Below are 26,347 nucleotides of genomic sequence, written 5' to 3'. Positions count from 1 at the left end.
TACTACCATGCCGGTACCATTAAACAAAGTTGGAGAATACTGTGAAGGAGAGGATGGAAACATGACTCTTCGCGTCAAATTTCAAGGTGTCACTACCATGGCAATTCTTGACAGCGGGGTTGGAGTGACCATAGCTACAAAAGAAACATGGAAAAAATGGGGAAAACCTACTTTAAGAGCTACATGAATGAAGCTACAGCTTGCAGATAGGTATATGGAGAAACTTCTAGGGCTTTTAGAGAAAGTAGTTGTCACCTCTTGCAAAATTGAATATGACCATATGTTCGCTATTGTCGATCTTGGCAAGACGAACAACTACAACATCATACTTGGAAGACCATTCATGAGAGTTAAAAATGGTCTAGGATTGGGGTTATGACCACATATATCTAAGAAACATGGGAACAATAGCCAGGATAAACCCAAAAGACCATAGTTATAAGGATGTAATAAGAACACCGGTTGAGGAGTTTGATTTAGCTACACTAGTTGGATCTGAAATTCCAAGATGGTTGGGACAATCCAACTGATGTGCGGAGCTTCAGATTATGGAAGCTTAAAGAATGAGGAATATATTTTAGAAAGGGATTTAGAAGACAAAGACTACATCCTAGAATCCTTTCCAGAAGAAGAAATAGAGCCTTTAGGATGAGAACACATTTTGGCTACTTTGGATGTGTGTGCAGTGGCCGACATTCCAACAAAAAAGCTTCGTGACAAGGATGGCTTTGATGTGGTCCCATATTACTTGTGAGTACACATGTGTGGATGCGTGCATGGTGCAGTGCATGTGGGGAAGAGGAGAAGCAAGAGACCGTGTGGGTGGAGAAACTTCTAGCAAGTGAATCGCAAGTATGAGTGAGGTGCTCCTTATTTATATGTATAGAAAGAACAAGGAAGTGTATATACACAGTGGGCAGCTGGACATTGAACGTCCGGTCCAGGAAAAAGATGCAGCCTCTTTACCACAACAATCTCCCACTTAAAGGCGATGTGCCAATAAGTGAGGCCTACTAGGTAAACTACTAGTATGTACAAGAAACTAGGTGAGAGTCTCTCTCAACCTATGCCCACTGGCTCACTCTGCTGATCTACACGTAGTTGTATCGGCTCTAGTGGTAGGTGAGTGTGTGTACCCATGCTAGAGCCTGTATGTAAATCTTGTAGACTATTGTATATGGTTTGCAAAGTTCCATGAAGCATCTTGCTAGTGTTAGTCATCGTACGACTGACTATCCCGGCTACAAATTCTCCCACTGCAGATGCTAGATCGGGCCTCAATACTAACAAGTCAAACATGAGATATCCGAACACTTACAAAATCCATTAGGAAAAATATGAACCCTCTAGGGGCCCTTTGGGATTAAGGTTAATTAGAGGCCAGCCAATGAGAAGAGGGTGGTGGACACACTCTATGCCCTCAAAAATGTAGGGGGACAAAGTAGTCTTACACTTCTTAAATGGGCTCTTACCTAGTGAGAAGGTGGGGTGGGGGGGGGTGGGTGGGCCATATGGAACCTCCAACTTCCCTCCTTTTTGATCCGGTTATGAAAAAATCCCAAAAATTTGAAAATTTTCAAAAATTTCAAAACTCAAATTTCATCTTCTGAAAACCCCCCTAAAACTATTTTATGGTCAAAAAAGCATTTTTTGATCTCAAAAAGTCAAAACGTGCATCCAAAAACCTTAAAATTCAAAATTTTTAAAAAACTTTTAAAAAATCGTTTTTTGCTATCCAGAGCTCCCCCAAAAGTAGTTATTAGGCAAAAAGTGATTTTCTCTCTCTAGAACCCCTTTTCCAACCCCTCCTTGGTTGCAACCATCACACTCATCCTCTACTCCAACACTCTCTCTCTCTACACCATCTCCATTGCTGCAGCAAGGAAGCTCCTCTCTCCTCCCCTACCACCTTCCATTGCCACACCAAGCAAGGACTATCCACCTTCTCCTCCCAGTGCCACACCAAGCAAGGGTTGTCCACCTTCTCCTCCCATTGCCACAAGGGTTAACCACTTTCTCATATCACTTTATCCCACCTACATTGTAGCAACAAGCAAAGTTCTTCTCCTCCTCCTAGTTTGCTTTGCTCAACCATGGCCAACTCTACTTCGCAAAGGCAGCCAAAGGATGAGGTCACAACACTTGCATGCCACAACACTAGAGGTGTAGATGATGAGTGGGTGCCACAAGAGTTCACCAAAGATGCTTGGGTATACATGCAACCATCTGCTGTTGGCCCTCATCATGTGCGGAATCGTGCACACTTGGATCTTCATTGGAAAGGAAAGCTCCTTGGCTTCAAGAACCGCAAAGACAAGGGGACCGTAGCCATTGTGCAACATGTTTTCTCAATGTCAACCATGCACTTGCAACAACCACCTCGATTTCCAACACATTGTAAGTACATGTTTTGAGAATACAAAGCTAGGTGTGAAATCACAGTGTAATGTTATTATGGATTCATACTTAACATTTGTCATGCATTTATAGTCATATTTCCATCCACGTTGGTGGAGGAGTAGCCACTACATAGTCTCTCCGGCACATTCAATGTTATACATGCGGATATTGGAGCAAATGTTCCCACATCTTTGCCCAACCAAACTGGTTCAAAGAAGGATTTTCTTCTATTCTCACTCCTATATTGTCCCTACTTCTACACAAGCATTTGGAACGCTTGAACCCATCAAAGTAACTTCCTTATTAAGTATGGAGTGGCCGGTCCCAGATTTGTGGTCGGTAGCATCTTTCAAGCAAAAGATGATAATGGATGTCCAAAACTCTTTCAAATACTCTAAAGCTTCTAGGTCTGTGGGCTTGAGTTGGTGTTTGCCTATTCATTGTTTTGTGCACATTTTTAAAGAGTTTGGATTTGTGGAGACTACCACAATGCTTGTATGTAAAGATGCACATTACGAGGAATTAGGAAGGCTTTTAGAAGAGGACCGGGGTTTTGTGGAGGGCATGCACAACGGGGACCGGTACCGTTGTAAGGTTGGAGCTTCAGGTATTGGAATGTGCTATTTGAAATCCCGCACCTCCTTGTACATACGATTTCACTATGATCGTTGGATGTGCAAGCTTGGAGTGTGGACTCCCTTATAGAGTGTAGACGGCGCTATTGCAAGCTTTGACATTGCAGTGAAGATGCCCAACGATGCTTTGGAGGCAGTCCAAGTGAACAAGCATTGGACTCTCAGTAATGTTCGAGAACATTTGGTTATTATGGGTTTTGAGGCCCTTCAACAAGCACAATTTCGTTTACAAGGTCACAAGGTGAGAATCCTTCCACCACATTTTCAATACATCATGGTTTGTCGATCATTAGATGCTTATAGTAATGAATGTCCGCAGATTGGGAAGAGAATGGAAGACAAATTGAAGGTCGAGGAGGACTGGGGGATAGATGGAACTATGCTATCGATCTTATAACTTTGTAACTCTTGCAATTTTCATATTGATCCCCACTGTAATCAACATGATTTGCTTCGGAAAATCATGCCTTTGAATATAATTTTTTGCATTGGGATGAGAAATCATTTTTTGGTGAAAGTGCCTTTTTTTTATGTCTTGAAAAAAGGGTCCATTATAAAAGGGGGGCCACCTAACTCATTCACTATTTTCACTTTTGCAACTCTTGAGCTCCTCCACTCTCTATCCACACCCCAGGTTAGACATGGATGCTGCCACAGCCTCTGCATCTGCACCCACATCCACCCCTTTGTCACGCTTCATCCTCTTCCTCGAGGACACCAAATACAAAGGGAAGTTGGACCTCCACACCTTTTTTACTCGTCTCCCTGACCTTGACGCCACAATTGCCCTTCACATGGATGCATTTGAGGAGATTTCTACGTTCATGGAGGAGCACATCATAAAATATTTTGTATCTATCCCCCCACATGCAGGGATCTGGGTGCCTTGCGATCTTTTGTGCTATATACACAAAGGTGATCGCCCATTCTCCAAGCGGTTGCAACAATTCCAAGAAATTGCAACCGATGCAAGCCATTACTTGGACGAGCAAGCCCCTGGGGTGTCAGCGCTCAAGAAGCACAAGTTGGGGGTGGAGTACCTTTCTCGGCTCACAACATTTATCTTCTTGGTGAGCGAGGAACCTGATTTGGAGGAGCTCCGCTTACCACACCTTCAAGTTGGGTCCTTTATCAAGGACACCAAGGAGCAACAGGTTATCCCCATGAACCCTGCAGCGGAAGGAAAAGCACACCAGCTCGAGTACCCTAGGGGTCTTGAGGAAGTGGTTGAGAAATCCATAGTTGCGGCTGGCCCTAGTGACACTCCAGTGCCACTACCACTGACGGATGTGGCAATCCCAGAGGTAGAAATCAGTCGCTTCTCCTCAGTGTTAGTGGATGGGGAGGAGTATGTGTTCCTGCATGATTTGGAAAAAGCATTTGGCCTGCGCATGGATGAATGCTTGAGCGTGCTATGCAACAACAGAAAATGTCCCTTAGACAATATGCCAGATGTCCTAGAAAGCAAGCTCTTGCCAGATGGGGACTCTGTTGCTGACATTATTGCAGTTGTATGTACGGAGGTCCTGGCAGCAGAGCAGTTGCACGTGGCTGATGAAGATTTCCAAGCCACCCAAGCCAAGGTTGAGGCTGCTAGGATGCCTATGCCATTATGTGACCTCCCATATGATGATCCAAAGCTTGTATCTGTGGTGCATGGGAGCATTGACTTGGATGCAAAGGGCAACAGGGAGGAGGACGACAAGGAGCAGGAGGTAAACTGTATCCTAATTTTCATGTTACTATTTTATCCTTCATTGTCTTTTTTCTTTACCTTCATAGGTTTATGACAGGATGTTGTGGAGGTTGATGATTTTGCTGCAAGGACGGGTGGCAAGCGGACGGGCTTTGGACCTCAAGCTTCCCTTGCGCATTACCTAGGACAACTCCCCCCTGGCGATGTGGCCATTATCCATAATGAATTTACTCCCCAAGCCCATTTTATGACTTGGTCGTTAAAATCTTTGAGCAAGTTTTTGTGTTTGAGCACCATTGCTCAAACTGCGCATCAAGTGTTCCTACTGCGTAGATCCCTTGTATGCACAGCGTTTGGCACTGGCTTTCGTGGTAAAGTGCTTGCCCAGATAGGGATACATGCTTCCATTGGCTCAACTGACCCAAATGCCATAGCGCAGTCCCTCTTGACTGGGGAGTTGCCTTACGCGCAAAATAGGCGCCAAGAAATGGTCAAAAAAATTATGAACTCCTCAGATACATGATGTAAAATCACCGTGCTGGAAGGAATAAAAAATATTTGAAATTGTCTCTCTATATTGCAAATTCTTTTGAATCTGATTTGTCAATCTTGAAAATTGTTTCAATTGGTGATATGAATTGTTTTTTGATTGGTGACTTTGTTATTTCAAGTTCTATATGTAATTGCAGTCAATTTCAGTATATTTGTGTTGTTTAAGTACCCTAGGGGGTAGATTAGCCTATAAGGGGCAAAAAAATGCCTGGCCACAAGGGCGCGCAAATGGCCCATTTGTGCGCCCTTGTGGCCAGGCATTTTTTTGCCCCTTATAAGCCAATCTACCCCCTAGGGTACTTAAAAAAGCACAAATATACTGCAATGGATTGGTTTTGCATCATTCATTTAAATGCACCCTTTTTATGGCAATTCCAGCATATGTTCAGACTCAAGGACACTAGAAAAGCTGAAATCAATTATGAAATGAATTTTCCAGCACACTATCACCTGCTTTAGCTCTACCTAGTACACCCCTCCACCAAAAAGTCCAATTGCATTGGACATTTGAAAAATCCAAATTAATGTTGCATAGACACTTGGTTTCACAATATGTTATTTGTTTTGATATCCCATAAGGAATTCAAAGCTTGAAATGACCAAAAAAAGGTGTCCACAAGGATCCATGTAAAATATTGATGCAAAACAAATAGGTTTTAGTAAATTTGTGCATTTTAAGTACCCTTGGGGGTAGATAAGCCTAAAAGGGGCAGAAAAAGGCCTGGCCACAAGGGCGCGCAAATGGCCCATCCATCAGTTTTGGATGGGCTATTTGCGTGCCCTTGTGGCTAGGCATTTTTTTGCCCCTTATAAGCCAATCTACACCCTAGGGTACTTAAAAAGCACAAATATACTGCAATGGATTGATTTTGCATCATTCATTTAAATGCACCCTTTTCATATGGCAATTCCAGCATATGTTCAGACTTAAGGACACTAGAAAAGCTGAAATCAATTATGAAATGAATTTTCCAGCACACTATCACCTGCTTTAGCTCTACCTAGTACACCCCTCCACCAAAAAGTCCAATTACATTGGACATTTGAAAAATCCAAATTAATGTTGCATAGACACTTGGTTTCACAATATGTTATTTGTTTTGATATCCTATAAGGAATTCAAAGCTTGAAATGACCAAAAAAAGGTGTCCACAAGGATCCATGTAAAATATTGATGCAAAACCAATAGGTTTTAGTAAATTTGTGCATTTGAAGTACCCTTGGGGGTAGATAAGCCTAAAAAGGGCAGAAAAAGGCCTGGCCACAAGGGCGCGCAAATGGCCCATCCATCAGTTTTGGATGGGTTATTTGCGCGCCCTTGTGGCCAAGCATTTTTTTGCCCCTTATAAGCCAATCTACCCCCTAGGGTACTTAAAAAGCACAAATATACTGCCATGGATTGGTTTTGCATCATTCATTTAAATGCACCCTTTTCATGCCTCCCATGCGCTATCTGCAATCACTGCATCATCATGACTATCCATCATGTATGGATGTGTCAACATCGACACTAGACAACCTGCATCCCTGTCACTCATAGACAAAATTGTGCGTCCTAGCACCAACTCATCAGCCTCTAACATGATCATATAAAAAAATCCATATTTGTGAACTCTGTCTATGTCTCTAGGGAGCAAACATGCTCTACCTCTGCCTGTACAAAGTCTGACAACACTTGCTCTGTCTCACTAGAGCACTGTCACTCTACCTGTGTCTCTACAAAGTCTACTGGCACGTCCTGCACAGTAAAATGCTCTATCTCATGAGCATGGTGGAGCTCACCTGCAAAAGAGACACGTCTTGTCTCTTGCTCAAAGCATGCTAGTAAAAAAACCAAGATTACACCGTCTCAAACCTCAGACACATGCATAGGATATACCAGGGTGTTGCGGGCTCCTTTGGCAATCACTAGTGAGCCATAATCTAGAAAGATTGCTCTTTGATCAGTATCTGACAACCAAAAGTTTCCAACTGTCTCACTGAGATCAAGCTTTGTCTCAACTGAGGAACATAGCGCACATGCCGTAGCGTGTATGATGCACCGCTGAGCAAAGACAAACAAACATCTCCTGCATCCTCTATGTCAAACGCCAAACCATTGGCCAAGTCTAGACAACCAAAATTCCCACTAGAGAAGCAGCTAAACAAGTCACGACGTGGTGTGACATGGAAAACTGCGTCCTCATCTAGCAACCAACATGGAGAAGTGTCATGAGTTAATGGCTAAGAACCAAAGTATGGTGAGAAATCTGGCAGAATCTCCCCTGTAAACTGAGCAAAACCTCAAGTACAGTCTCAACCATAAATCATGCCAAAAATTGGCAACAAAGTGGGAGGTAACTCGCCCACTACACAGTGCTCAAAAGCATGATCAAACACATCAAAACTAACGCTCACATATGAATAAACCAACTCCACAATCTGTAAACTCTGCAAGCATAAACTGGGACAAATTGCTCAACCGAGCGTAAAGCACATAACCATATGCGAAAATAGAGAGAAAACTAACTCAAAATGCATCCCACAAGAGAAACTGACTTCAAAAAGCTACAAAATTTTGTGAAACCTGTGACTAGCAAAATCTGTATCCATAGAGGCATACGTACTCCTCACTCCTACGAGAGTGGGTACAAGAACACCAAATCGTGTCCAAATTGACAAAACCTATCAAAATCTATCAAAGTGAGAGTAAACACTCGATCACTGTCAAAGTGGGAGTCTAGCTTGACCACTAAACCATCAGAGAGCAAACTACAGATACGCATAAACCATGGCGAGAAATCATGGGAAAAATCCGATAGAGTTTCCCCTAGAAACTAAGAAAAAACTCAAAAAAAGTCTCACCAAATTGCATAAAGAACAGACACTCAGTGTCTCAGTAAACAGATCCACAAGTGGTCTACATGTAATGCCAAAAGCTTGGCAAACCAGCTCACTCCTAACCGAGTGGCTCTATGGACTTGTACCTGTCCAAAAATATTGCAAACCTATAAACCTGCTACCTACGAGCTATGGCTAGCTCAAGATGTATCCATAGAAGCATACATAGCATTAAAATACACACGACCATTTAAAAACTGCTCTCCAATACTCCACACAAGCTACACTGCAACCTGTGAGCAAAATCGCTCTGAAAAACTAGCAACTACTACCTCATCGATTGGTAAACACATCAACCAAAAAAACCTGCCAAAAAGATGTGTGTGCTTAAGGAAAAATCCGCTCTAGAATGGTCCCTCAGAGCCGTATCTACTGGTATGTGTCATCGGAGCCAAAATTGGAGACAAGCGTCGAAGTAAGAAAATTATCGTCCATGTCGTCTTCCGCCACCAAGCGGAAGTGCGCTAGCTGAGTAGCCCCCTAATCGGTATCAAAACCAATATCGGAATGGCTAACTGTTGAGCTCAAGGCCGATGCCAAGCCAACAAAAAATGTCGAGAAGAATCGCTAAAGCCGAGCCGCTAAATTAGTGTCATAAATTGATGCCAATAGCCGATGCTCAAAGTCGTGGCGGAGAAATGCCGAGAAAAACATCAAAATCGGTGTTGAAACCAATGTCAATGCCGCCTCCCACCACCGGGCAAGAGTCTTTGATGCCGAGGAGAACGCCAAGGAAATGGGCCGATGACAGGTGATGTCCGAGCTTACTTGTTGAGGCTCACAAACACCGCAAACGCATATGTGTGTGCGTGTGAGTGCACGCCAAAAGAGAGGGCTCTCTCTCTACCTCTCACTCACTCACTCACTCACTCACTTTGTCAGCTCTCTCTCAAGCTGTAAGCCTTTTTGAGTGTGCGTGAGAGCGTGGTCAAAAAATTGGGGTCGGTTTAGCTCATGTAAATGAGTCTGGGGGGGGGACCCACTCTTGCACACAAAGGGTGTGGTGTAAGCTAAAAAAAATAAATTAAACTTCACTTTCAAAATTTGTCGATTTGACAAACTTTGACGAGCCTGCAAGCCGACTCGCTGCTGCCTGCTCACTTGTATGTGGACACCCCACCACATCAGTGATGCCTGAATCGCCTCTCCCTCTTCACAACTCAATTCTTCTGCTCCCCAATTGCTTGCTGCCCGGCTCCGCCCTTCAAACCTGAAGCTTTCCTTGTTGAGGCTCCAAAATCTCTCCAAAGATTCAAGACCTTTAGCTTTGCCTTGCTCACAATGCTCTCACCCCGCTTCTCGATTTTGCAAGCTCTCATTTTTTATGCCAATCGATTCCAAGCTTTGCAATGTTGATATTGGTTTGGCTGCGCCCTATTGACTATGTATGAATTTTATTCCCCCTTTGCTTCAATTCCCTCTAGAGATTGTGTGTGTGTTGTCAGTTGCTCCCTGGTACGACGTTCTAGTGGAAAGGAGCTCCACACTTGTCTCAGCCCCGAGTCTTCAGCTCTACAATCTTCATTCTTCAAGCTCCAATTCCCTCTCTTGCTAGTTTCTGAGTCTATATATCTCTGTTTCTTCAAAGATGCCCATTGATTCTCTCTCAAGATACCACAAAGCCCAAGAATGAATTCACGCACCGCGGGGTCCGAGATCAATCGGATCTACTCCGATCCGTTTCCACTCCCAGTCGATGCTTTGTCACCAAGCTCAAGATCCAGCTCCATGCTTCCGACTTGTCGGGAAGCCATCACGCATGCCGTTCATCTCTACTGTGATCTGATACCACTTGTGAGTGCACGTGTGCGTGGATGCTTGCGTGCATGCGCGGTGCGGTGCGTGCAAGGAACGGGAGAAGCAAGAGACCGTGTGGGTGGAGAAACCTCTAGCAAGTGACTCACAAGTATGAGTGAGGTGCTCCTTATTCTTATGTACAGAAAGAATAAGGAAGTGTGTATACACAATGGGTGGCCGAACATTGAACGTCCGGTCCGGGCAAAAGGCAGACTGCCTTTACCCCAACATTACATGGTCAACGTAGTTGAGGAACAGGGTGAGATTCAAGCCTCAAATGAACCCAAAATAAGAAAACATGATGAGGATGGAGAGGAAGGGTTGCTTTACAACTTGCCAAAGCATGTCTAGTATGATAACGTAGATGATGAATGCTCTAACAACCCTAGTGACCAAGAAGAAACCATAACGGATGTTGGGTTTTATGACTTTCCAAATTAAAAACCTAAGTGGCAACAACATTATACAAAGAAAAGAGCCTTAAACATGGCCAAAGAAAATCAAATGCCAAAAGTAAAAGGTAAAACAAGAGTCCTGATGCTTGTAAAGGCAAAAGATCGTGTAAAAGACAAAATCTCAAGCCAGCTCATAACACAGGACACAAAAGAAAAGAGGGTATTAGGAGCTTGAGGAAGAAAGCTCAAAATATTGAAAAGGAAACAAAACAAGAAACAAAAAGAACCAGCAATGGATGAGTTTGAAGAACCAAAATAGACCAAGGTCGAGCTTAAAAAGAAATACCAATGACTGATCAAGAGAATGTTGAAGGAAGTATGAACAACGGAGATAGAGAGTGAGGAAGGAGAGAGCTTTGAAAAGAAACATATGGATGTCCCTTCCCACCATCAAAAATTCACTATCCAGGATAGAAAAATAGTAATGACTCAAGCAATAAGGGAGAAAAAAGGAAATGAATCTTATGATGGCCCAAAAAAAGAAAAACGAATACACCTAGCGGAACCTAGAGAGGCTGTAAGACCAGTCTACATAGCAAAGGATTTGAGAATAGAAGAAGGAGAGCTTCTCATCCAAATCCTCAAGGAGTATAAAGATGTTTTTGTATGGTCATACAAAGACCTCAAGGGAGTGGATCCATTGATATGTCGACACACAATTCCCCTGAAGCCTACTGCCAAACCCTGTTGACAACGTCCTTAAACCAAACAAATTATAGAGGAGATTGATAAGCTTAGAGAGGCAAAATTTGTTTATGAGATTGAACACACTCATTGGGTGTCACCCATTGCGGTTATCCCCAAGAAAAATGGGAAATTACGTGTATGTGTGAATCTCAAAAAAGTGAATGCTGCAACAATAAGGGATAATCACCCTTACCAATCACGGAACATGTGCTTGAACGAGTGACTCGCTAACAAGCCTACTCATTTTTAGACGGATTCTCAGGACAAAACCAATTGAATATCATGGTAGAAGACCAATAAACACCATATTATAGAGTTTGAGACTTTAGAGCCAATTGAAAATTACTAATGTCTTGAAGATTGGCCATATGGAAAAATCTCAAACTTTTTTTAAAGGCCAAAGCCTTCCAGAAGGTAGTACTTGAAAAGCTATTCCGAGCCATGCTCTCAAAACTACCCTATGCTTATCTCTTCAACATCAAAATGGTTCCTAAGTGGTCTCAAGAGATAGTCGCTCTTTTGATTTACAATGGCAAGTTTGATAAGACTAAACAAACCCATACGCAACAAATGATCAGGCAAGCAAAAAACTTTTTGCTTTTAGAAGGATTATTGTACCACCTAGGCTCCGACAGAATACTGCGACTATCCATTAGTCCATAAGATATGGATTCTATCTCATAGAAGCCCATGTACATGACGTAGACTTTGATTGTTCTCAAAAGAAGACACACCAATTTTTAAAGCAACTAGGAGTGTATTGGCTTGATATGCATGTGGATGAACAGAGTTTTGTTCTAAATTGTGCTACATGAAGGAGCAATCCACCAATGGAATAGGCCACATTGTTTTAGGTAGCAGTTGCACTTAAATGGAGTAAATATATTATTTATTACCTGAAAACAATGAGGACATTCCATAAAAATGTCACAAGAGCCAAACAAAGAGCCATTGAGTTGGAAGATCAAGACTTCATGCTAATTGAAAATCAACTCTACAAGAGAGATAAGGATAACCAACTCAAAAAACTTGCAATCAAAAAATAATATTTGCCTATCTTAGAGCAAGCACACAAAGAAATTAGCAAAGGCCATTTCAGGAGATAAGACATCTAAAATTGTCTTAACTACTACAGGAATATGGTGGCCTACATTACACATGGATGTGTATGAATATGTTAAGCGATGTGATGATTTCTAGTGTACCAAGGTACCTATAAAGAGAGATGAGATGCCACTACGGCCGATGATGGGACTGAGAGCAGTTGCTAAGTGGGGTCTAGATTTTGTGTGACCAATCTCACCATTCGCTTAGAAATCCCATGCCCAATATATGATCATCACCACATACTACCTCACAAAATGAGATGAAGCAAAAACCACACAGAAAGCATCTGTCAGAACCATTGCACAGTTTCTATATGAAAATGTCTTTGTAAGATATAGATTATCCATAGAAATTGTCAGTGATAGAGGCACACATTTCATAAATGAAGTTATTGAAAATCGTATTGACAAATTCATGATTATTCATAAAAATTTTCCCATATCACCCACAAGCCAGTAGATAGGGCGAAGCTACTAATAAAACACTTTGCACAGTATAGGAAAAATTGTGACAGATTCACGAATGAATTGGGACCAAAAATTATGTTTTGGTTTATGGGTATAGAGTGGCCTACAATACATCCATTGGAGCGACACACTACAATATGGTGTTTGGTCTTAATGTCATTCTACCAATTGAATTCTTAATCCCAACCTTGAGAGTAATTAAGCAATTGGAGTGGACAGGTCATGAATTGACTTCAAGATTATATGATTTGGAAAAGCTAGATGAGCTACACCTTCAAGCAGTAGCATCTATCTATGCCTAGAAAAGACGCCAAAAAGAGTTCTTTGACAAGCATGTACGGTCAAATAAATCGGGACTACTTCTTGGTAAATACCGTAAAACAACATGCTAAAAAACTCAAAAAGCGAGGGATGGGACCCTTTGTGATAAAACAAATTGTCACCAAGTGGGGCCGTCAAGATTGCGACATTAGACGGAGAAGAAATGCCTAACTTGATTAGAGGATACATGCTCAAGAAGTATCATTGTGAAAGGGGGTCAATCAAAGAAAAACTCAGCAAAGAGGCCCTTTGCAAAAGTGACTCTTTAAGCTTCTCAGGGTTCAAGAAAAGAAAAGAAAGCTAAAGACTCAACCGAAACATCTAGAGGACAGGCCAAGAAACAAAAGAAGCCTTTTGTGTGTAAGTCTTTTGAGGAAAAGAAGGATTTAATGGCTAAGGGTAAATGTTTCATTTGTGAACAACCTGGTCACTTTGTTATGAATTGTCCAAAGAAGAGGCTTGCTAACTCAGATGACAAAAAGGACAGGAAAGGAAAGAAGCCCAAACCCATGGCCAAGTTAGTACCAAATATGGTGGGGGATAGGCGAATTCTGATGCGCGTGAGCTATAAGAGTTTGGGGTCAAGGTTCAAACAACTCTTATTTCCTTTTTGATCTAGTTGCAAAGGAAAAATTTATCTCATCAGAGTTATCTATCAAGTTGGGCATTTGCTGAAGAGATGGGGTACACAACTGAGGTAGTTTAGCATGTCCTCGATATTCAGTGTGTGTAACTCTCATCATTGGAAAGTTGCATTTAGATGCTACAACGGATTCCTAGTGAAAAACAATGACAAAAAAAAAAGGAAAGGATTGTTGAAGAAGCACAAATAGAATCTAAAGAATGAATGTCTTAAAGATGGATTCTACAAAAACAGCAACAAGATGGAAGATCATTGCGAATCAACGCTATTTCCATCAAAGAATTCACAGAATATAGAGTGGATCCAGTAATCAAGGTCAAGATGTCAAAACTACCACTCTACTCGATACAGGAAAATGTCATTTCCCTTAGATTATATACACAGCTTGGTCAAGGGGATTTAACGTTTGCGAGTTTTTCATTTCAAGTTTTTTTGACAATTTTAGCAATCTTTAGAGTTTTTTTAACCAAATATGTGTCATAGCATAAAGTATCTATTTAATGTAATTTTCAATCGTCATAAGACTCCATATATGTGTGGTTGACGGAGAGAGAAAGTATAAATTCTAGAGAGATAGTATTTATGCGAGTTACCATTGGAAGAAGAGATCATAAATCCTTGAGAGAGAGAGAGAGTGACTTCTCTTCTAGAGAGAGAAAGTAAAATCATAGAGTTGTATATCACTACGCAGAGAAAGAGAGAGAGAGAGACCGAGAGGGCATAACGACGAAAAAAATGTAAACAAATAAAATCACCATTTCACAACTCATGCCATTAGAGTCAAATATGCTCGCAACGCATGTGATCAGAGTCAAATAATCCACAGCATATAAACATGCGATAAAGTAAAAAATCATGCAGAATAGAGACAACACTAATTTCAGAGTTAAATATAATCCATAGCATATATAAATGTGATGAAGTAAAAAATAATGCCAGATAGAGACAATACTATTTTTCCCAAGCAATTGCTTTTTGAAACAACATAAGTTTGAGGATGTAAGTACATTCGCAAAACTACCACAGGATAAGATCAAAATTAGAGTACAAAAAAGGATAGTCGCCATAAATGTAATGGTCACTCTAAAAGGCAAGTAATTTGCTCCCAAATAGCTTGCAAGATGCTTCATATCTTTTGCTTGAAATTTGAAATCCTTTGCTGCATAAACAATGTTTTTTCAAGATAAATAATCACAAGTATAATAAACCAAAATAAATACAGAAAAACACTTTCATATCATAGATCAATATTCTAGTTGAGTGAAAGAAGCATACCAAACCAGTTGTAATTAAATGGAGGGAGAAATCATCCTTGGTTGTCCAAGAATAAAAGCGATGTCCATTGGTGAGAGGGTTGGCTGATGAATAATCATGTGCTCCTTAGGTTCAAGTCCGAGCACTTTTGTGTACACATAGTACATATGTTTGCATGCCAAAAAGGATTTGTTGGTATTCTCTCGCTTCTGAAAATCCGGACACGTGTATGCTGGACTCTGTTTTATATGAATCTCATAACTATTTTCAGTGAGAACTCGGAAAATTACATGCTCTTGAGACCTTTTCACTTCATCCAAAAATATAATTGTCATACTATTACATGCTTCCAATTTCTTCATGGCCTCTTTAGAAATTCCATGCCTCCACTTTTTCTTCCTCGAGCTACCACCACCTTCTTTGCAGTCGCCAGCAAGAGGTTGTGGATTTACCATTGAATTCTCTATCCGAAATCCACTCTGATGCAGCGCGGCAAGTTCCTGTGTGGAGATATCTGTCCCTCTTGCTACTGGCCAAACATTTGGAGCAGGAGGTAAATCTTTGACTTGTCTTTTGATTGATTGGGTATGCAAAATATCACGATTACAAAACCATAACCATTGCTCGATTGTTTTACCCTTGAACATTCTTTCGGACCATATACATGGAGCAACAAGACCAATTGAGCGACTATGCAAGATATTGTCACAATTTTTTCTCCCTACTGTTCCAAAACATTTTCTTTGACTTTGAATGGGCATTCTCCTAAGGGCCCACTGAGTGCGTGGCACATCACTCTCAAACACATTGTTTGTTTTAGATGACAAAGGTGTGGTTGTTTCTTTTTGAGATCCAATATCATCATCACTGTCACTAATTTGCAGCGGAATGTTAGAAATACCTGGTCCTTGGGTATCAAACTTGATTTTTTTTGGTCAACCGCGATGGTTTCGTTGCTTAGATTCCATGACATATTCCGGCTGATGGGAGCTACTTGTTCCTGTTCTGCCCCTATTTTTGCGTTGTACCGTTTCTTTGTCTCCATGCAAAATTGGTTGCGCATACATGGGAGTCCCTGCAACAGCCTCGTGTAATAGAGGGGCCACGTTGGTTGGAGTTGGAGTTTGCTGAGATTCAACTCGAGAAAGCAAGGTCTCCGTTGTGGGACCCGTTCCTATATAACGCCCAGTAGTATATCCCAAACGCTTTGCACATTGAATATATGAGTTTATAACATCTGCTACACATGCATCATACAAGGATATTTTTCCCTTTCCACCTTCACCTGCTAACCAACTGGCATGTACACTTTCTGATAAATTAACATTGGGAATTTGTGCCCGCTCCCACGGACTTAGACCACCCTATGAAATGCAAAAAAACATGAATTAAAATTTATAAATTTCATGTATGAAAAGAATTTTTTCTAAAAATATAGATTGTCATAAAGGTACTTACATCTGTTCCAATTCCTCCCCAGTGTGAAATTCGTTGCTCCCACCATTTAAACCATCTGCTCACTCTTGTGATGCTCTCTGTAGATAGATGTTGTCTCCACCACTTTTGAATTGAAAGTGCCTTTTGAGATGCAAGCACAATGGTCTTACAAGCTCTCCAGTCCTCACACATATCAATGTGTTGATTTGTTAGATGTTGAGGTTTCCACTTTTTAGCATATTTGTGGAGACTCTGCTCCCAATGAAATAGGCATGATCGTTCACGTCCCTCCATGATATTATCTGGCCCGCCATTGAAGACTGTTCGAATAGCATTCCAATTTGCACCAGCTTCATCAGACATAAAACCTGCAAAGTCAGCTGTACCATGTCCGTACTTTTCCATTGTTGAATTAAGGCTCTCCCAAAAAATAACTTGAGTCTTTGCATCCTCCTCTTTAGTTTCACATATAGCAATTATTTGTAGTGATCGTATGCTGCAAGATATTCAACATAAACATTTTCACACATCTTCTTTTATTTAATGATAAAAAAATACGAGATATTTAAATACTTAAAGATTACCTTGGATCATAAACTGAGCATGACATTGTTGCCCATCCATCTATTCTATGGGTAAAATCAAAATGTACCCACGCATTTCTCAAGTCACCAGTTTCAGTTCTTTTCATCCGATTTACTAGATCAATCCCAGAACCTGGTCCTTTAGTGGACATTTTAAATAGGAAGCACTTGTCATCCTCTTCACCCTGTCCAGGAAATCTACTCCCATGAAAAAAAGGAAACATGCACTTTTTTTGAAGCAATAAAATATTATCATATCCATCCCCAATAACAACACCTTGACTCTTTCTCTCCTTTGAAACAATTGAAGAAAACCTACACGATGCATCACAAGAAGGCTAAATTTATAATAGTTAAAAAATTAACAAATTCAAAGAACCAAATTGAGTTTTCTTACCCTTTGGTTTGAACCAGTGGCATCATTTCTTCCAAAAAATCATTGAATTGTACATCGGATGTAGCTTCAGCTTCCTCACCAATCAAGGAGTGAAGAACAAGTTGTTGAGCCACCAACATTTGAATTTTTCTTGGGCCACCCTTTTCTATTTTTAGTACTGCACCTACCAGTTTCCACACTCTTGAAATAGCAGCCCTAGAGGTACCTGCCTTTACATTATGACAATGTTTACCAACATGTATTGCCAGTCACGACATTGTACCATCTCTAGGCAAAACATAATAGATTTTACAGGGACAAGCAACAACACAAGTAACAACCTTCTGACAATAATGACAAGTTATTGTTGTATTCTCTTCCATTGCAAGGTAGTCCTTTTTCACCTGTCTGTCCAAATATCCATGAAAATCTCTACTATTGAATTCTTGTTCCTTAATATAATGAGGACACGTTGAATAATTACACTGCATGAATCCCAAACAGTGGCTTAGACGAATTGTGCATGCTATTGCCATGGTTGTCACAGATGGGCGAGTCCACAAGTGACCATCAAAGCGTTGTTCCATCCCTGTCATTCGTTTTGTTTTATCCTGAGTCGCAGGTAACTCAAAACACAAATTTCCATCATAATGTTGTGGAAGTTCAGCAACTTGCAAAGGAGCTCCACATAATGTTAACAGAACATTTAACTTTTTTGCCCCTGGATTTTGTTGAATCCAAATGACGATTGAATGAGTTTTGAGCTGTCCTATATCGTCACCACTACTTTCAAGATGCACAATGCTTAAAACATCTTCAGATATCTCTTTGTCATTTCTTTTCTCATTGTCAGATACCTGTATAAATGTGTCTGAATGAAGCATCTCAAACAAGCTCGAAAAAGAGCCATCTATTAAGAAATGCTGATGACCTTCTATATCCCACTGTGGTTGCAGCAAGACTTTTGTTAGGCCACAATCACTTTCAATAAGAGCAGATAGTGACTGAAAATGGCAAGATGGAGGTAGCAAACTCTGCAAATAGTAAGCACTAAGCAACAATGAGTTTCCCTTCAACTGAATGTCGCGGTTGACTATTTGACCACCAACCTTCCAAGTTATTGTTACTTTCATGTTGGACATATTCTCTCAAGCAACAGATTACAGGGTGGAGATGCGAGAAAACTGTGGTGGATTAAGTGAAGGTGGTGAAGGTTAATGAAAGTTAAAGATAAAGTTAACGTTAATGAAACTGGTGAAAGTTAATGAAAGATGTGAAGGTTAATGAAAGTGAAAGATTGGTAGGTAGACAAAAAGACAGTTGTGTAAGATCTTGTGACGGCTCAAAGAATAATGAAAATCATAATTGAAAAAGTGCATTTAATATATGACGGTTCTGAATGTATGTGCAGTGGAATATGTCATCAAATTTAAGGGGCCATTTAATTTCTAAATGGTGGTTCAAGGACTGCATTTAATGCAGTCTAATAGTGTCTTCATCTTTTGTGTATGTGTGTGTGTGTGTGTGTGTATATATATATATATATATATATATATATATATATATATATATATATATATATATATATATATATATATATATATATGATTGTGGGAGTGTGTGTATAAAAACGTAACATTCTATATGACTGACTTTGTATAAAAAACGTAGGAATTTTTTTAGTTAAGTTATATATATGATTCCATCTTGCCATTTTATATATATGTGTGTGTGTGTTTTTGGTAGTGTGTATATATAATTATTTTAGTTAAGTTATATACATTACTGTGTGTGTGTATAAATGATTTTGTGGGTGTGTGTAAACAACGTAGCATTTTATTAAGTTAAGATATTTAAGTTAAGTGTATGTGCACATAGTTTAAGTTAAGATATTTTTAAGTTGAGTGTATGTGCATTTTTTTAAGTTAAGATATTTAAGTTGAGTGTATGTGCACATAAGATATTTAACTGTGCACATAGTTTTTACATTTTGTGTGTGTGTGTGTGTGTGTGCGTGCATGACTTAACTTTAAGAATGCTACGTTTTTTATACACACAAACACATACAATCATTTTTTTAAATATATGGTTGTGTGTGTGTGTGTGTGTAAAAAACATAGTATTTTTTTAGTAAAACTATATATATGAATCCATTTTGTGTATATCTTTGTGTGTGTGTATACATATATAGATATATATATATATATATATATATATAAATGAATGTGTGTGTGTGTGAGTGTTTATACCACAATATCATTTTTGTAATATATGGTGTGTGTGAAAAAAAAAATAGTTGAGATGAAAGTGGAGTGAAGTTTAAATGGAGTTTTAATTGAGATTGAAGTGGAGTGAAGTGAAAGTGAAGTTTTTCTCTGAAGAAGGAGATGAAAGTGGAGTGAAGAGAAAGTGGAGTTTTGCTGCGAAGAAGAAGGAGCAAGAGAAAACAAGGTACTGTGTGTGTGTGTGTGTGTGTGTAGATTTTATATCAAATGATGTGTGTGTGTGAGTGTGTGTGTGTGTGTGTGTGTGTGTGTGTGTGTGTGTGCGCTTACCTGCGCACGCTCGCCCGATCCACTGGAGGAGGTCCAATGGAGCTCCTATTGGAGCTTCCCCATGCCTTGAAAGGCATGGTGAGAAGGCAACGCGCGCTGCTTTCTCACCATGCCTTTCAAGGCATGGAAGAGCTCCAATGGAGCTTCCATTGGACCTCCTCCGGTGGATCAGGCGAGCGTGTTCAGGTAAGCACACACACACACACACACACACACTCACACACACACAGTGATACACACACATCAAAAACACTTGCACACACACACACATCTAAACACTTGCAGTCACACACATCAACACACTTGCATACACACATATTAAACACACTTAGAGTAACAATTACAATGATGTAAGAACAGGTCGTTGTAGAGAAGAGGTATACAAATGTCAAAGTGGATTTGTATTTTTCCTTGCCATGAGCAAGTTGAGAATGGTTTTTTTTGTAATTTGCATTTTACACCGTTATGCTGCCGAAATTTAGAATTTTATATTTGTATTGTCAAGCATATACACACATACACATATATAAACACTTTTATTCACAACATCAACACACTTGCATACACACACATATTACACTTACATTCACACACACATAATCATGCACACATCCACTTGCATACACACACATACATACATACATACACCCACATATATAAACACTTGCATTCACAACATCAACACACTTGCATACATACACACATACACATATATAAACACTTGCATTCACAACATCAACACACTTGCATACATAGCACAAACACATACACAATCATGCATAAAGACACACACACATTACACTTACATTCACACACACAATCATGCATACATCCACACACACACACACATATAAACACTTGCATTCACACACTTTAACACACTTTCATACACACTTACAGTAACAATTACAATGATGTAAGAACAGATCGTTGTAGAGAAGAGGTATACAAATGTCAAAGTGGATTTGTATTTTTCCTTGCCATGAGCAAGTTGAGAATGGTTTTTTTTTTTAGTTTGCATTTTACCCGTTATGCTGCCGAAATTTAGAATTTTATATTTGTATTGTCATTGCTAAGAATATTTTTGTTGTTTGTGGTTAATAGATTATGGCTCGTACACCATCTAAACGTGGTAGGACAGGTATCTCTCAAAGTAAGTTCAAATACATTAAGCTATTTGTTTTCTTTTCTTTTGTCTCATCATACTCACTAAACTATTTGTGTTCTTATTGTTTTTTGCTTGTAGGAGTAGGATACACATTAAGATCTGGCACTACAGGGCATAGGGCCAATGCACGATCTTCCATTGCTTCTTCCAATGTCCATCGAAATAAAGATATTTTGGGTGATGTGCATGAAGAAGAGGATATATTGAGTGATGTGCATGAAGAAGAGGTGTTCATAGATATTCATGCTACACAAGGTGAATTGGTGGCTCACAGCGTGTCTGAAGCAACAACAATTGTTGCTAAACCTCCTGATCATCCAACAGTATTTGGAAAGAATGTTCATGGTCGAATATTAGAGGATACTGTAGAGGGTTTTATTGTAAAGAGAGGTGGGGAAACTCCTCGAATTCCTCTTTGTAGATTGATGGAAAATGAAGCCATTAGAGCGGTGGGTCCAGGCACTGAGGGCTTGGTGAAAAGGTTTGAGATGTTTGGATACAGTGTGCTTGGAGCTCCATTTCTTGTGTCATTTAAGAAGCCAGGCCATGATCAACATTATGTTTCCGACTTAGACAAAGATGAAGGGCCTATTTGGCGAGAAATAAGCGATGATTTTGATAATTCCCTTCCCCTTGAGTGGGAAGACTTAAGGGGAAAAAAATTTATCGTTTGGGATGGTAATCACCGTTTGAAAACTTGGATGCGTTTAATAAAAACACGTAAGTGATTTTTTTTTTGTTTAATGTAAAGTTGACTTGTATTACTCTATGCTTTCTAATTTTCTTTTTTGTTGTTGTAGAATTTTCAATGATAAAGTGGAGACATTGTTCTGTGAAATGTCAATTTGTCTTTGTTGATAGAAGTGCAGAGGGGGAGCTTATGCTAGCTTTGCGCTCTCAAAATGAGTAAGCACATTTGTTGTTTTGAACGTTATTGCTATTACTTTATCGATGTCATTCTACTGCCATTTAATTTAAGATATTGTGGTTTAGGATTGGTAGAACCACTGTGAGCACAAATTTTGGGCAGGAGATCTTCTTGTTCCAAAAACTGGCTGTGGCAAGCAAAGATTCTTTAATGAAAGACTTTCCCCAAGATTGGATTCGATGGATAGAGGTAGAGCTTGCTTGTGAGAAGAAGGCATCTAAAGGGAGTTGGTACAACGCTCCTGCTCTTTTATTAGCAATGCTCATATGGAAGGTAAATTTTTTTGCCTTAAAGTACACTTTTTATGTAATTTCTAAAGCTTGACATTATTTTGTAAAATCTTACTTTTTTTTTCATTTGCTCTACAAAAGGAAGACTTTGACTTGTCTCTTATCAAAGAGATGCGAGAGATCAACGATCCCTCAATTTCACTGCCAGAAAAGGAAATGGTTGCTCGAGGAAGAATAGAAAAAATATTCAAAGAAAGAGCTTATAAGGTAAACACTTTCTCTTCTCCCCGTTTATGTTTGAATTTCTACTAAATTGTAAGTTGACATGTCATTTGAATTTGATATATTTGATTGAAAAATTGATTTGATTTGATCTCGTGCTAATATAACATAGATGTTGGCCATTGCCAACCCCGCCAATGGCCAAGGGTTCTTCTCTTTATTATTTAACTTCAATTGGATAAGAGAAAAGGATCAAGTGGGCCTTACAAGAGACAAAGTCCACTCTTTGGCAACTTCTAAAATATCACCAGAGAGGTAATAATTTTTGGATAAAAAATACACATGAAATCATCAAATGAATCAATGCATTTATGGTTTGTTTATTGTTTGCTCTATAGGAAAAAGGAAATATTGCACTCTTTGATGCATTGCCGTGTAGATGATGTTACTTCTGAGCGTTATATTAGTGCAATGAAATTTAGAATGTACTTGCGTAAAGAGTGGTATTGGGGAAGTATCTTGAAGCAATGCTTGAGGATCAAAGGGAAAATGATTGAAGAAATGCCGGAGGGCTTTGAAGCATGGTTTCATCACCAATTGAGGGACCACATTGATAAAGCTTTTGTGGAGCTTTGGAGTAAGCTCAACACAAAAGAGTCGGATGAAAAAATTCCAGAGCTTCTGGAATCTTCAAGGAGAGTATTATTCAGGTAATACAATTGATATCTTTATGGTTGTCATTCTATTTTTTACTTAGAGTTTGTATAATAAATAAGTCACTTAGGAAAGGAGCTCAAATAAAGTTAACTGCATTTTATGTAGATGGCTAATTCAGCTTTACGATCAAACTTTGTTGGAGAAGTTGCCAATTGCTGTTGAAAGTTGGAGGGACCTCTCTTGTGAGGAGTGTATGTATCCACTATGGATGAGAGATTATGGTTTGATTGCTTGGGAAATTGAGTATTGCCCTTGGTGGCTAGATTACACTCGAGGCACCTACCCACGTGATGAAGGGAACTTATATAAAGGTTATTTTTGGCATTTATAAAAACTACAAAATTGTTAAAGTGCTCATACTATTTAGATTATGTTTGTGAGAAATATATTTTTGTTTGCTTTAGAGCACGTTCTTGAAAGAAATGAAAATGGTATTGAGGAGATTGGCTCAGCTTCCAAGAAAGCCACCTCTTCGAAAAGAGTAAACAATAGTACAATCTCCTCTATAAAGAAACGATTGGATTTTGTTAGATCCAAGAAGCCCAATAAGTCTCCCAAAAAGAACCAAAAAGGTGCTCAAGGCTCCACAGGTAAACTTGCTTGTATAGATATCTAGCTGTCACTTTCTTTCTACTCAACAATTCTTGATGAAATATTTTATTTTCTGATTATGCAGTGCCTTCCATAGATTGTGATGTGAACGTTATTGGGAACATGCTAGATGTTTACAAAATTTCTCTCGATGATGAGAAATGGTAAACACATGTGAAAAGAAAGACTAACTATGTGTGGTGTGTGTTGTGAATGTTTGAAATACATTTATTTGATCGTATGCAGGATCTTGGATTTTCTTCATTCAGCCCATGTTGATGGGGAAAAGAGCAATGAAGTGGCCTCTCTTTTGTTTGCGGATTTTCCAACAAACTTTAAAGTTGAAAATTTTTCAGAGAACGAGGTATGCATCCTTCAAAACCACAATGGACAGTCTATGATAGTTTTGGAACTTTAATTAAATTAACAATGCGTATTATGCAGGTCCCTCCATGGAATCAATTCTCTCGAAAATTAAGTAAGAAAGTGGCCGTAATAGCTTCAAAGTATGTGGCAGACAATGGGTGGTACATCACCCTAAGCTCCACTGATCACTTTGGCATTGTGTCTAGCCATGCCATCGAGATGGGATTCAAAATGATGCACACCATCCTTATTTTGATCCCCGATGGTTATGTGCGAAAGACCATTGAGATTGAGAGAGTAAGTAAATTTATTTGTTGATTGAAAAGCATGCTTGTAGTTTTCTTCAATTAGATCACATTCTAGTTGTAATTTGTAGGTGGAAACACTATTGCTAGGATTGTTTTATCGTAAGGGTCAACGTCCTATCTACGATCGATGAGATGGAGAGAGCGTGGACAACAACTCTTTCGATGCCAAGTCCGGAATACTGGTGGAGCGCGTCGACGGAGAGTACATTGGAGGACACGCTCTTAGAGGTGCCGCCGAGCGTAGCCTTGACTTCTTTCGGTAAGAATATATGCTTCCTACTATGCGTTATTGGACTATGTTACATAAAGTAAAAATACGCATATTTTTTGCTTTTTTTAGCTGGCTTGTGCGGACATTTACTGCGGAGCACACCTACATTGTTGATATGTTTTCTGGATGTGGTGGCTTGGGCAATGTTTGCGTTGAGTTGTCTAGACACTGTCTCTGCATAGATAGTGATCCAGAGGTTTTCCATCAACATCTTTCACGCTTCAAGGCTCCATGTGTACGTGCTATTTCAGCAGTTGATGCAGATAGTGATGAGGAGACTGATTGGCAACAATATGAGCTCGGATCACATTGCCCTTGATTGACATCAACATTGGTATTATCTATCATTTTTTCTAGTTTGTGATTTTTATGGAACGATGTGTGACCATGGTGTTTGGGTGCCACTTTTTTGGTATTACTGAAGACATGTTGTTGGTGTTGATCGTCCTTATCAATTCAGCCATGATTTCATATTTATTATACTAGATAGAAGTTTGTTGAGAGCTTTGGATTTACCAAAGTAATATACCAACATATGATTTTTTGCTTATGTTATTTCTTCTTCCCATGAGCATTCATTGCTGCACGGAAGCAAGTATGGAATGGGAATTTTTTTAGTTTGAATTTTCATACCGTTATGCTACCGAAATTTTGATTGCTTATCAATATCATCATGCTTTTTGTTCATGTTTGAAAACATAATCATGATTTCACGTATACAGAAAAGTTAGTCAAGCTTCACGGAAGCAAGTATGGAATGGAAAATTTTGTTGTTTGTATTTTTACGCCGTTATGCTGTCAAAATTTTGATTGCTTGTGAATATAATCATGCTTTTTCTTCATGTTTAGAAACATAATCATGGTTTCATGTATACACAAAAGTTAGGAAAGCTTCACGGAAGCAAGTATAGAATAGGAAAGCTTAACAAAAGTTAAGCAAGCTTTCACAGAAGCAAGTATGGAATGGTTTTATTTTTATTTTTCACATTGTTATGCTGTCAAAATTTCAGTTGCTTGTCAGTATTTCTTTACACTGTCGGTCTAAGAATATATATAGTTTTATATATAATATCTTTTTATTTATTTATTTATATGTGTGTGTTTATGTACGTAAGGAGATCTTCAACTCGGTAAAGTGTTTTTAAGTACTTGTTTATACAATATATATAGTTATTTATACGTGTGTGTTTATGTATGTATGCAGTTCTTCAACTCAGTAAAGTGTTCTTAATTACTATTTTATATGCAAGAGTCTATGCGTGTTTCATTACTTTGAGGTCTTCGCCCAAACAAGTACAACCATCAATATTTTTTAGATTCCTAGTTTCAAATTGGCTTATTAGGCATTCATCCTTGTTTGCAACAACACCTACATGGACAGGAAAGTATATTCTACTAAAAGTAGGGTAAATACTAAAGACATGCTCATCTTTTTCTTGCATTATATAAAAAACTCACATAGATTTTCTTTACATTTTTGGCTTTCAAACAGCTTGTAGTTACATTTGACGGTTTAGTTTAGCTACAAGATATAAACAATACCCTAAATTATGACAGATCTTGAAGATGTGTTAGTAGACCAGGCCGATTAAAAGTATCACAGCTACTTCAATAATAATAAGTCAGACAGAGACATATGAATTATTCTCGCCAAGGCACTGAAGAGTGGAACACCATCATATAGTTAAAATAAGCATCAT

The 26,347-nt window shown here is 39.3% G+C and overlaps 1 protein-coding gene and 1 long non-coding RNA gene across 2 annotated transcripts; both read left to right on the top strand.

The window, feature by feature from the left end:
* The first annotated feature begins 9,247 nt into the window (after window positions 1–9,247).
* On the top strand, window positions 9,248–24,120 carry LOC147431558 (uncharacterized). Its single transcript, XM_086493682.1, has 13 exons — window positions 9,248–9,548; window positions 19,673–19,742; window positions 20,951–20,999; window positions 21,093–21,734; window positions 21,815–21,920; window positions 22,008–22,215; window positions 22,314–22,439; window positions 22,567–22,709; window positions 22,793–23,104; window positions 23,217–23,422; window positions 23,516–23,701; window positions 23,788–23,866; window positions 23,949–24,120. The coding sequence occupies exons 3-13, from the start codon at window positions 20,954–20,956 to the stop codon at window positions 24,118–24,120; spliced, it is 2,226 nt and encodes a 741-aa protein (XP_086349808.1). The 5' UTR covers window positions 9,248–9,548; window positions 19,673–19,742; window positions 20,951–20,953.
* Window positions 24,121–24,176: 56 nt separating this feature from the next.
* Window positions 24,177–25,211, top strand: LOC147431557 (uncharacterized). The gene is made up of 3 exons (XR_015185761.1): window positions 24,177–24,365; window positions 24,445–24,635; window positions 24,717–25,211. It is a non-coding gene; the product is annotated as an uncharacterized LOC147431557 (long non-coding RNA).
* Window positions 25,212–26,347: the final 1,136 nt, after the last annotated feature.

The sequence above is a fragment of the Adiantum capillus-veneris genome, chromosome 21, assembly GCF_014529385.1.
Source record: "Adiantum capillus-veneris isolate H3 chromosome 21, ASM1452938v2, whole genome shotgun sequence".
Classification (NCBI taxonomy): Eukaryota; Viridiplantae; Streptophyta; class Polypodiopsida; order Polypodiales; family Pteridaceae; genus Adiantum; species Adiantum capillus-veneris.
Note: the sequence above shows the minus strand (reverse complement) of the source record. Positions and strands in the feature narration are given on the sequence as shown.